This window comes from Panthera leo, chromosome D4, assembly GCF_018350215.1.
Source record: "Panthera leo isolate Ple1 chromosome D4, P.leo_Ple1_pat1.1, whole genome shotgun sequence".
In the NCBI taxonomy this organism is placed as follows: domain Eukaryota; kingdom Metazoa; phylum Chordata; class Mammalia; order Carnivora; family Felidae; genus Panthera; species Panthera leo.
Window position 1 is genome coordinate 81,368,042 of NC_056691.1, and position 13,770 is coordinate 81,381,811.

The following is a 13,770-nucleotide window of genomic DNA, read 5'->3' on the forward strand; positions in this document are numbered from 1 at the left end:
GAGGGAGAGGAGAATTGGGGGCTTGGTGCATATGTGCATTGGAAGAGTGGAATGGAGTTGAGTCACAGTAGGAGAAGCCTCCAGTGGCTGGGGTTGGGCCGAGAACAAAAAATACCCTCTGGCCACTCATCTGGTAGACTGCAGTCTAAGGAGACTTCCTGGGGTAGGATCTGTGCTGTGTGATCTTTTCTGTGTTTGGAAAGGCGAATGGAAAGCTACTCATGTCAGTGAATCCTCTTCCACTTCTAGTGCCAGCTCTAGGGCTGTGTCTGTGACCAGCTCCAGACCTGGAGCAGCTCCAGTACCACCAGCTCTGCCATCAGCTCCATTGGAATTAGCACCAGTTTTAAGCTAGAGCCAGCCTCAGAGCTAGAGCTGGCTCCAGCATTATATATAGCATTGGCCAGACCTAGAGCCAGCTCCAACACCAGCTCTAGCTCCAGTGCCAGAGCTGAAACCAACTCCAGAACTGTCTTAACCTATTCCTAAAGCAAATAGATTAGTAGTTGCTTCTGGATATCAACTAGGAAGGGACTCGAGGGAACTCTCTGGAGTGATGTCAGAGCTATGGATATTGACATGGATTTGTTAAAATGGATTGGCCAGTTCAGTAATATCTAGCATATCATCACATGCAAAGCATATATTATAATAAAAATATGAAAAGAATATAGACTTTTAAATTTCCTCTCAGTTTTATGAGGTGAAAAATAGCCAAGAGTAATATATAGTGATACAAATAAGATGTATTTTTGGAGGAAATGACTGAGAGGAGCATGTTGGGAGATTATTTCTTTATCTGGCTAATAATTTCGTGGATGTGTTCCTTTTTGATACTTTATCAAACTGTGCACTTAATGTATGCTAATTTTTCTCTCTGTATGTTATACCTCCATTAGCGAATAGTTAAAAAAATTTTTTTAGTATTTATTCATTTTTAAGAGGTAGAGACAGAGCACGAGCTGGGGAGGGGCAGAGAATGAGGGAGACACAGGATCTGAAGCAGGGTCCAGTTTCTGAGCTGTCAGCACAGAGTCCAACACAGGATTTGAACTCACTGACTGTGAAATCATGACCTAAGCTGAAGTCAGATGCTTAGCTGACTGAGCCACCCAGGTACCTGGCAAATAGTTGTTTTTTTAAACAAACATCATTTGAATCTACCCATGGTCTCCCCCAAATCCCAACCCCCCATCTCCTCTCAAGAGGAAATGAATAGCCTGAATTTTATGTTTATGATTCAATCAAATTTCTGTAGTCTTATTTCTACATGTATACATCTCTGTCTTATATAAATATATACATTCTATGTGATTACATAAATACATGTATATTAGATATGCATATGTATATATACATATATACACACATATGCATACACACATACATATATATGTATATATACATATACATATACATACATACACACACATACATATACATATACATATATATACACATGTATATATATACATGTGTATATGTGTGTGTATATATATACATGTATATATGTGTGTGTATATATATACATGTATATATGTGTGTGTATCTATCTATATCTATATCTATATCTATATCTATATCTATATCTATATCTATATCTTAGTCTGCTTGTACTGCCATAACAAAGTGCCACAGACTGGTCAGTTTAGGCAAAATAAATTTATTTTGTCACAATTCTGGAGGCTAAAAGTCTAAGATTAAGGTTCTGGCAGATTCAGTTTTTGGTGAGAGCTCTCTTTCTGTCTCTCAGATGGCCTTCTCACTGTGTTCTCATGTGGACTTTTCTTGGTGTGTGTGCATGGAGAGAGAGAGAGAGTGAGCTCTCTTGTGTCTCTTCTTATCAGGACACTAATGAATCAGGGCTCCATCCTTATGACCTCATTTAACAGTAATTATATTCCTAGAGGCCCCATCTCCACATATAGCCACACTGGGTTAGAGCTTCAACATATAAATTTTGGAGGGACATTCAGACCATAATGATACATACACATATAACATTTTTGTTTCTGATTTTTGTCATATTCCTGGAGTTTTGCTCTTTGCTCTCTCAATATTTCATTTCTATAATTTACTGATATGGCATATAATTGCTCTACAATGTTCTTTATGTAAAAACAGCATAATTTATTTGTTGTGGAAATTTTCTTTTTTTTCTGCTATTATAAACAATGTTGCCATGGACCTTATCTATGTCTCAAGTTGTACATGCACAAAGCTTCTTTAGAATATAAACCTGTGAGGCCAATATCCCTGATGAATATGGATGCAAAAATTCTCAATAAGATACTAGCAAATCAAATTCAACAGCATATAAAAAGAATTATTCACCATGATCAAGTGGGATTCATTCCTGGGATGCAGGGCTGGTTCAACATTCACAAATCAATCAACGTGATACATCACATTAATAAAAGAAAAGATAAGAACCATATGATCCTGTCAATCGATGCAGAAAAAGCATTTGACAAAATTCAGCATCCTTTCTTAATAAAAACCCTCGAGAAAGTCAGGATAGAAGGAACATACTTAAACATCATCAAAGCCATTTATGAAAAGCCCACAGCTAACATCATCCTCAATGGGGAAAAACTGAGAGCTTTTTCCCTGAGATCAGGAACACGACAGGGATGCCCACTCTCACCGCTGTTGTTTAACATAGGGTTGGAAGTTCTAGCATCAGCAATCAGACAACAAAAGGAAATCAAAGGCATCAAAATTGGCAAAGATGAAGTTAAGCTTTCACTTTTTGCAGATGACATGATATTATACATGGAAAATCCGATAGACTCCACCAGAAGTCTGCTAGAACTGATACATGAATTCAGCAAAGTCGCAGGATACAAAATCAATGTACAGAAATCAGTTGCATTCTTATACACTAATAATGAAGCAACAGAAAGACAAATAAAGAAACTGATCCCATTCACAATTGCACCAAGAAGCATAAAATACCTAGGAATAAATCTAACCAAAGATGTAAAAGATTTGTATGCTGAAAACTACAGAAAGCTTATGAAGGTAATTGAAGAAGATATAAAGAAATGGAAAAACATCCCGTGCTCATGGGTTGGAAGAATAAATATTGTCAAAATGTCAATACTACCCAAAGCTATCTACACATTCAATGCAATCCCAATCAAAATTGCACCAGCATTCTTCTCGAAGCTAGGACAAGCAATCCTAAAATTCATATGGAACCACAAAAGTCCCCAAATAGCCAAAGTAATTTTGAAGAGGAAGACCAAAGCGGGAGGCATCACAATCCCAGACTTTAGCCTCTACTACAAAGCTGTAATCATCAAGACAGCATGGTTTTGGCATAAAAACAGACACATAGACCAATGGAATAGAATAGAAACCCCAGAACTAGACCCACAAAAGTATGGCCAACTCATCTTTCACAAAACAGGAAAGAATATCCAACAGAAAAAAGACAGTCTCTTTAACAAATGGTGCTGGGAGAACTGGACAGTAACATGCAGAAGGTTGAAACTAGACCACTTTCTCACACCATTCACAAAAATAAACTCAAAATGGATAAAGGACCTGAATGTGAGACAGGAAACCATCAAAACTCTAGAGGAGAAAGCAGGAAAAGACCTCTCTGACCTCAGCTGTAGCAATTTCTTACTCGACACATCCCCAAAGGCAAGGGAATTAAAAGCAAAAATGAACTATTGGGACCTCACGAAGATAAAAATCTGCACTGCAAAGGAAAAAATCAACAAAACTAAAAGGCAACCAACCAAATGGGAAAAGATATTTGCAAATGACATATCGGACAAAGGGCTAGTATCCAAAATCTATGAAGCGCTCACCAAACTCCACATCTGAAAAACAAATAATCCAGTGAAGAAATGGGCAGAAAACATGAATAGACACTTCTCTAAAGAAGACATCTGGATGGCCAACAGGCACATGAAAAGATGCTCAATGTCGCCCCTCATCAGGGAAATACAAATCAAAACCACACTCAGATATCACCTCACGCCAGTCAGAGTGGCCAAAATGAACAAATCAGGAGACTATAGATGTGGAGAGGATGTGGAGAAACAGGAACCCTCTTGCACTGTTGGTGGGAATACAAACTGGTGCAGCCACTCTGGAAAACAGTGTGGAGGTTCCTCAAAAAATTAAAAATAGACCTACCCTATGACCCAGCAATAGCACTGCTAGGAATTTACCCAAGGGATACAGGAGTACTGATGCATAGGGCCACCTGTACCCCAATGTTTATAGCGGCACTCTCAACAATAGCCAAATTATGGAAAGAGCCTAAATGTCCATCAACTGATGAATGGATAAATAAATTGTGGTTTATATACACAATGGAGTACTACATGGCAATGAGAAAGAATGAAATATGGCCCTTTGTAGCAATGTGGATGGAACTAGAGAGTGTTATGCTAAGTGAAATAAGCCATACAGAGAAAGACAGATACCATGTTTTCACGCTTATGTGGATCCTGAGAAACTTAACAGGAACCCATGGGGGAGGGGAAGGAAAAAAAAAAAGAAGAGGTTAGAGTGGGAGAGAGCCAAAGCATAAGAGACTCTTAAAAAATGAGAACAAACTCAGGGCTGATGGGGGGGTGGGAGGGAAGGGAGGGTGGGTGATCGGTATTGAAGAGGGCACCTTTTGGGATGAGCTCTGGGTATTTTATGGAAACCAGTTTGACAATAAATTTCATATATTAAAAAAAAAAGAATATAAACCTGTGAGTTGCAACACCCAAAAAACAAGTAATCCAGTGAAGAAATGGGCAAAAGGCATGAACAGACACTTTTTGAAAGAAGACATCCAGATGGCTCACAGACGTATGAAAAGACTTTCAACATCATTCATCATCAGGGAAATACAAATCAAAACCACAATCAGATACCACCTCGCACCTGTTAGAATGGCTAAAGTTAACAACTCAAGAAACAACAGATGTTGGCGAGGATGGAAAAAAAGGTGGGAATGCAAATTGGTACATCTACTGTTGAAAACAGTATGGAGGTTCCTCAATAAATTAAAAGTAGAGCTACCCTATGACCCAGCAATTACACTACTAGGTATTTATCCAAAGGTTAAAAAAATGATGGTTTAAAGGGGCACATGCACCCCAATGTTTATAGCAGCATTACCAACAATAGCCAAAATATGGAAAGAGCCCAAATGTCCACTGACTGATTAATGGATAAAGAAGATGTGGTATATATATACATACATACATATATATAATGGAATACTACTTGGTGATGAAAAAGAATGAAATCTTGCCATTTGCAACAATGTGGATGGAGTTGGAGTGTATTATGCTAAATGAAATAAGTCAGTCAGAGAAAGACAAATATATGATTTCACTCATATGTGGAATTTTAAGAAACACAACAGATGATTGTTTCCTGTTTTCTCCTTTAGGGTTTTGATAGTTTCCTGTCTCACATTCAGGTCCTTCATCTATTTTGAGTTTATTTTTGTGAATGGTGTAAGAAAGTGGTCTAGTTTCATTCTTCTGCATGTTGCTGTCCAATTCTCCCAGCACCATTTGTTAAAGAGACTGTCTTTTCTCCATTGGATACTCTTTCCTGCTTCATCAAAGATTAGCTGGTGGGAATGCAAACTGGTGCAGCCACTCTGGAAAACAGTGTGGAGTTTCCCCCCAAAATTAAAAATAGATCTACCCTATAACCCAGCAATAGCACTGCTAGGAATTTACCCAAGGGATACAGGAGTGCTGATGCATAAAGGCACTTGTACCCCAATGTTTATAGCAGCTCTTTCAACAATAGCCAAATTATGGAAAGAGTCTAAATGTCCATCAACTGATGAATGGATAAAGAAGTTGTGGTTTATACATACAATGGAATACTACTTGGCAATGAGAAAGAATGAAATATGGCCATTTGTAGCAACGTGGATGGAACTGGAGAGTGTTATGCTAAGTGAAATAAGTCAGGCAGACAAAGACAGATACTGTATGTTTTCACTCTTATGTGGATTCTAAGAAACTTAACAGAAGACCATGGGGGAGGGGAAAGTTAGGGGAAAGAAAGTTACAGAGAGGGAGGGAGACAAACCATAAGAGACTCTTAAATACTGAGAACAAACTGAGGGTTGATGGGGGGTGGGGGAGAGGGGAAAGTGGGTGATGGGCATTGAGGAGGGGACCTGTTGGGATGAGCACTGGGTGTTGTATGAAACCAATTTGACAATAAATTATATTTAATATATATAAAAAGAAACACAACAGATGATCATAGTTCCTCTATGAAGGAAAAATTAGATAAAAACTGAGAGAGAGGCAAACCACAAGAGAGTCTTAAATATAGAGAGCAAGTTGAGAGTTGCTGGAGGGGTGTTGGGTGGGGTGATGGGCTAAGTGGATGATGGGCATTAAGGAGGGCACTTGTTGGGATGAGCCCTTGGTCTTATATGTAAATGATGATTCACTAAATTCTACTCCTAAAACCATTATTACACTATATGTTAACTAACTTGAATTTAAATAAAATTTTTTAAAAATTAAAAAAAATTGGGAGTGTAATTGCATGGTCCAAGGCAATGTACATTTCAGCAATAAAACATAATGCCATATTGTTTCCCCACTAGAAGTAAATAAGACTTCCAAAAAAAATACACACCACTGTCAACAAAGAGCACTAACTTAATTTTTCCAATATATTAATATAAAATGGAACTGTATTGAAGTTTTAATGTCTTTTATTTAATTTGTTATGATTATTACTGAGCTGACTATCTCTTTATATTATTAGCTCCTTTGAGTTTCTTGTCCTCAAAGGCTATTAATCTCATTTTGCCTATTTTTCAGTTTTACAGTATACGCATATGTATTTTTGTTATTAAATTAGAAGCTATTGCAGGAGACAGGTTTTGAATTGGGTTTGGAAAGATGGTAGGGACTGGTATAGCAGAGGACAAAAATGAATGTCTCTAGGAAATGGTATGGCACCTGGGGCAGTGGTAACGTCGTTTATTAATTCAAAGGGTCACTTTCCCTCATCCTGTAATCAAATAAAAAATCTTGCAGAGTCATGGATTTTATTTGTAACTCTATGCATGTAGGGAAAAAGGGAGGTGCCAATGATGTTCTTTTGGTCTGAGGAGGAAGTCTTGTCAAATCTTGACTTTTAGGAAAATAGGTAGGTCAACTGCAGCATTATAATTAGGGCAATGTTATCAACCATGAACCACAGGACCTAGAAACCATTTCTGAAATCTAAATGTCTTTCAAAGCTTCTTCATTCAAAGAGCTATTCCAAGTGCAGATTGGTTTTTAATGCAAAACAGAAGAAATAATAACACTTATGAATATTCACACATCTTCACCTTGAATAACAAACACATGATGTTCATTTTCTATCTGGCTCCAAACAAGTGGAGCTGGAGATATGTGAAATCAATTTGCAATCGGTTTTTTAAGAGAGTTAGTGGAAAGCATTTCTTGAATGGTTATTCTATGGTATTTAAAGAAACTTGCACCAAAAGAATGCTGATTCCAAAGCTTCTGGGCAGGAGACCAAGATTTATAGAAATTGCATTCAACTCTACAGGGTCCAGTTGTGGTGATGGTATATGAAATCCTTTGATCTTTGTTCAGAGAGTGAAAGTACTAGAGTGTTTCTGGTGTTCTTGGAATAACATGGAATTCAGAAACAAGAGACATAGGTTAATACACTCAAGCATCAGTTTGGTTTGTTATGGACTCTGAACCCCAGTGTAAACTGAGAAGGTAAAATGCTTTGTGAATCACCAAATTCCCAGTAGCTGCTTTGTGCATATTACCATCATTCCTCCAAGGTGAACTCTCCTATTGCCTTCTAGCAACAGTTCTTCTCTCAAGGGAACCAAAGGCAATGAAGCAATTATATCCTGTTTGCCTCTAACTTGGAGCTGGGAGTGGGGATTCCCTCCCCCCACACACCCCCTGGGTCTTCTCCATGATTTGTAAAGCTGTAATCCATGCCTATTGCTCAGGGATCATGAACAAGTGTATAACACTATATATATTTAATTTGGTTTTGAACTGATAATTTCTTTCTCCATTACAGTTCATCTTTGAGACCCTCAGAGACTCCACCTGCTTCATTGTATTCTGTGTCATCTAGAGAGAAAAGGAAGAACCTTCCTACACCTTCTGACTAAGGGTATATGTACGTATCATCTAAGAGACAATGTCAGAGAAGGAATAGAATTTATATTCAGTAGCACAATTATGTGTGTGTGTGTGTGTATGTGTGTGCATCCAGCATGTGCTACTGATCCCCAGCATGGCTTTACCCATCTCACACCAAAGTATAACACAGACCCATGTAGAATAATTTATCTCTGATGATCCTATATCTAATTTTTGAGAGAATAGTGAATTACATATCTCCTCTTGCTCATATTTCATTTCCCCAGTAAGTATTATTGGTTTTTCCTCCAAATTTTATCCCACATCTGTAATTATCTTCATCTCTTCTTCCATGGTTTAGGAGTAGGCAGGTGTTATTTTGTACCTGAACTATACAAATAGCCTCCTGTCAGATTCCTGCTGACACTCTTGCCTTGCTATAATCTTTTTTGTATGCAGTAGCCAATATACTATTTAAAATTTTTCTTTCTCTCCTTTACTTAAACCTTTCCATAGGTGTTCTTTTGCTCTGAGGATACAAAAAAAACTTTCCATTATTCAGAAAATGATTTTTATAATCTAGCTGCTAGATAATTCTCCAATCCCATAACTTTTCCATGCTGACCATGCTCCTGAATTTTCTGTTCTTCAAATATCATAGTCCTGTCCTCTTCAAACACTTAACTACAGTGTCCATTTTTGTAATCTTTACATGACAGGCTCTTATAATTCAGGGATCCTTTTAAAGAACCCATAAAAACAGGCTTCCTCACCACCACCTAAGTTTCTTGTACTCTGATAGTATGTATCAAAATTGTGAATATATATGTCCTTCAATTCCATTCTGTGAATTTCTGCTACAGATATGTATGCTAATGTGCAAAATTGCATATGAGTAATATTATTAATGAAACATTGCTGGAAACAGAAAAATATTAGAACCAACCTAAATGTCCATCAGACAGCTACAGAGCACTTTTCATTGTGATAAATTGGTTATTATTAACATGGTAATGACTAGCAACACTGAAGGTGTGATTCATCTCTGGTAACAATATTAAATTAACAGGATTTTTAATGGAGTAGCCTGAAGAATGTAGAAATTATAGAAATAATTTCAGTCACATTGGGTGTATTGGTACATAATGTAAACTTTAGTTAAGCCCCAAGATGAATATGGGTCCTATAGTGAGACACACTCTCAGAGAAAAAGACCTTTAGACTGAATAAGTCTTTATATAGTGTGTGAAATATATTATTTTAGTAGACAGACCATCATGTTCTCTTTCCCTATCACTTTGTGAACATTCACATGGGCAGGTCTAAGACTAACTGACCTAATGAATAAAGAGGTAAATGATAGTATTACCAAAATATATTTCATATTAAAAATCTATTTCATTTTATATATATATATATATATATATATATATATATATATATATATATATATAAAGAAGTGTTAGAATATGACTGAAAAAATTGGCTATGAATCACTGGCATAAAACCTAGGTTAGGAACTGTGAAAAAGGAGGGATTATTTGGTAAACTATGCTGGAGAAACACTTACAAAAAGGTTATTCTTTGGCAGATCCAGGATATGAATGGAAAAGCTGAAGTATTTTCTGGCATTCTGAGAACTGGAATAAGAATTATCTGGTTAGAACTCAAGGAATAAGGTGAGAATTTGGAAGAGAAATGGACTCTTTTCCTCCACATTCCATGAAAATTTCTTTAGCAAGAGTGATGGTAGACAGAAAATGTTGAGGGGTAGGAAGGAATTTTCTTAAAGAACAGACTGATGGCTATATTACAAGTATGTCATTAGATCTATGTTATTGACAAAAATTCTTGTCCTTAAATCCCTTGCCTTGACTAGTTGCACATATGTTTCCACCAAGCCTCCAGATCTTGATTTCTGGGAGATCCAGGGCAGACCACTGAGTTGCCTTATCTTGATCCAATCCATGGAAATAAAGTATTAGCCAAATCACATGTGAGAGGCATGGGGAAGGTTAAGAAATGCCAAAAGACCAAATGGAGACCCTCCACTAGGATTTCTCAAAGCTTACTGATTTAGCCTTGCACCCTAATTTCCTAATCTCAGATTTCTATCATGAACTCCTGGAATCCTCAAGTTAGAATCTAACATGGTTTGACCATCATTCTGATGTTTGAAGGATTCTCCAAAAGAGACTGTTGGTTTCTAGGTGGACACATAATATCCGATGTCAGACCATCACTAGCCCATTAATGGGGCAAACAGTGTGAGTTATTGAGGTTAAAATTCATGTACTGACTAATTCAAAACCATGTTTCCATAATGTGATAGTCACAATGATTTCTCATTCTTTCACATACCCATCTCCACCCCGCCCCCCCCCCCCCCGGCTCCACCTATCTCCAGCAAAAGAGAAGGAGAGCATGAAGAAGGATAATCAGAGCAGTGTGTCTGAGTTCCTCCTCCTGGGGCTCCCCATGTGGACAGAGAAGCAAGGCATATACTACACTCTTTTCCTGGCCATGTACCTGACCACAGTGCTGGGGAACCTGCTCATCATGCTGCTTGTCAGGCTGGACTCTCGCCTCCACACCCCCATGTATTTCTTCCTCAGCCACTTGGCCTTCACTGACATCTCTTTCTCATCAGTCACAGCTCCAAAGATGCTCATGAACATGCAAACACAGAGTCAATCCATCTCATATGCTGGATGCATTTCCCAGCTGTATTTCTTCTTATTTTGGGGGGATCTTGACAGCTTCCTTCTCACATCAATGGCATATGACAGGTACGTGGCCATCTGTCACCCCCTCCACTACACCACCATCATGAGTCAGAACTTGTGTTTCCTGCTAGTAATTGTGTCCTGGCTCCTCTCCTGTGCTAGTGCCCTTTTGCACACCCTCCTCCTGACTCATCTCTCTTTCCGTGGAGACAATGCTCTCCCCCACTTCTTCTGTGACCTCTCTGCCTTACTTAAGCTCTCCAGCTCAGATACCACAGTCAATGAGCTGGTTATCTTCACTGTAGGAGTGGTGGTCATTACCCTGCCATTAATATGCATCCTGGTCTCTTATGGCCACATTGGAGCCACTATCCTGAAGGTCCCCTTGACCAAGGGAATCTGTAAAGCTCTGTCCACATGCGGTTCTCACCTTTCTGTGGTGTCTCTGTACTATGGAGCAATTATTGGACTGTACTTCTTTCCCTCATCCGATAACTCCAATGACAAGGATGTCATTGTGGCTGTATTGTACACTCTGGTCACTCCCATGCTAAATCCCTTTATCTACAGTCTGAGAAATCGAGATATGAAAGGAGCGCTAGGACATCTACTCAATAAAGGACTATTTTCACCATGTTGAGCACTGTTTTTCCTACTAATTGAATATAAGCATGCAATGTGAATATCCTTTCTTTGAATAGTTGCTTTTTAGTGAATCTTGATGTGGCACTTTCTTCAGCCTCTTTTTCAGCTTTGACTTAGTTTTCTTCTCTGTTTAGTTTCTTTGTTCATTTCAGAGTCATAGAAAAAAACATATCTACACGACCATCTTTTCTTAAATGTTTTCTTTCTTCTTTTTCATATGGTATCCCCTGATCTACACTCATTTTAAATGTTTATGCAGTCGTAGCTTTCATTCTTTTTACTTTTTATTTTTAAAAATAATTTACAAACTTTATATAGCAAAGCTTTTCCCTTCTCAAGATAACAAAATTATTCCTTCTGGCAATTTCATGATTTTGTTTTTGGATTTAATTTTGTAATACCTTTGAAATTCATTATGAATGACATTAATTAGAAATTGAGTTTTAGTTTTGTTACCAATTTCTTATCAGTTGTCCAAATTTTGGTTTTCAGTTATGCCTATAGAGTGATGGTAACATAATACACCACCGGTTTTTTTTCCTTAAGTTGAGTGGATCTAGTCACAAATTGAAATGAACTGTTTTTTTGTAAAAGGCAAAAAAAAAAAAAAAAAAAGTCTAGAAAGGTCTGGTACAGGCCCCCGATGGTGAATTCAAACTTGATGGGAGCTGTCTGTGTCTTGGGATGGCCAATTAGGAGTGAAATGTGCTAGTGAGAGTAGAGATTTTGAAGTGGCTTTCCAAGTGACCACGTGACTATGACAACCAGTCCAGTGTAAGAGAGTTCAGCCTTCCAAGATATGGGACTAAGAATTCCTAGGAGGAATATCAAAAACCTAGACATAAAGTGAACTTAGACAGTACTGCATCCAAACATATCTGAATTTTTTAAAAAGCACACCCTTGTGCCATGTACATAAATATAATGTCCTATGTTTCCATCTGAAATGTTGATGTTGCTTTCAGTCCTTGAGAAACTACCTCTGCTCAAGGCAGATATAACTAATTTCATTGCTACAAACTGATAACTGTGGCAAATACTTCCATATTTAGTATTTCATTTAATCCTGGTAATTGGTATAAAAGAGGGAATTCATATTAAGACAGGCTTAGTAAGTAGCCCAGTGCCACTCAACTAGCAATGTTTAGTAGAAGTGATACTTAAAATGCTCTATGTGTGAGGTCCATCCTGAGTTCTTAAATCATTTGAATATTTTTCAAACTTGAGTAACATTTTTACCCATTTTACTGTAAATTTTATTTCAACTTTAAAAAATGTTGAAATAGCATACAAAAAAGCATATATGATTATGTATATATATATATATATATATATATATATATATATATATATATATAGTTTGAATATGTATGTACATAAACATGGTATGTTGTATGTGTGAATATGTGGGTATGTGTCTATATATACATATAATCACACCTTAAAGAATATGAAAAGAAACATTCATGTAACAATCTCTAGGCTTAGGTGGTAGAAAACTAACAATTTGTTGAAGTCCCTTGTCTCATCTGCAACTGTATCTTCCTGTCCTGTTTAAAGTGCCTAATACTTTTTACATAATACCCATTAAGTATGTATACATATGTATATGCATAGAACTATGTCTTAATGTTCATAGTGTTTTGTTGTAGTATTAGGACCATGGATGATTATTATTTTCTTCTTTATATTTTTCAGTGTTGTTTTAATTTTTGATGGCATGTATTAGTTTTATAACTGGAAAAATATTCTTTTCATTTTGGAAAAAAACATAATTTTTAACTTCCAGGAAAAAAGGAAGTATCCCATATTTTTAATATTTCAATATTTCCTACTTTTATTTAAAGAAGACATCCACTGTATGTTAACTAATTTGAATTTAAATAAATAAATTTAAAAAAATAAAGAAGACATCCAGATGGCTCACAGATGCATGAAAAGATGCTCAACATCACTCATCATCAGAGAAGTACAAATCTAAACTATGATGAGATACTACCTCACACTTGTCAGAATGGCTAAAATTAACAATACAAGAAACACCAGGTGTTGGCAAGGATGTGGAGACAGGGGAACTCTCTTGCACTGTTGGTGGGAATGCAAACTGGTGCAGCCACTCTAGAGAAGAGAATGGGGTTCCTCAAAAAGTTAAAAAATAGAATACCCTATGATCAAGGAAATGCACTACTAGGTATTTACTCAAAGGATACAAAAATACAGATTCAAAGGGGTACATGCACACTGATAGTTTATAGCAGCATTATCAACAA

The 13,770-nt window shown here is 37.1% G+C and overlaps 1 protein-coding gene across 1 annotated transcript; it reads left to right on the forward strand.

The window, feature by feature from the left end:
* Positions 1-10,553: 10,553 nt before the first annotated feature.
* On the forward strand, positions 10,554-11,495 carry LOC122204593 (olfactory receptor 50-like). The gene has a single exon (XM_042912109.1). The coding sequence runs from the start codon at positions 10,554-10,556 to the stop codon at positions 11,493-11,495; it is 942 nt and encodes a 313-aa protein (XP_042768043.1).
* The last annotated feature ends 2,275 nt before the right edge of the window (positions 11,496-13,770 follow it).

Excerpts from the sequence above, each read along its gene's own strand:
- LOC122204593 (XM_042912109.1), top strand. The coding sequence starts at position 10,554 with ATGAAGAAGGATAATCAGAGCAGTGTGTCTGAGTTCCTCCTCCTGGGG.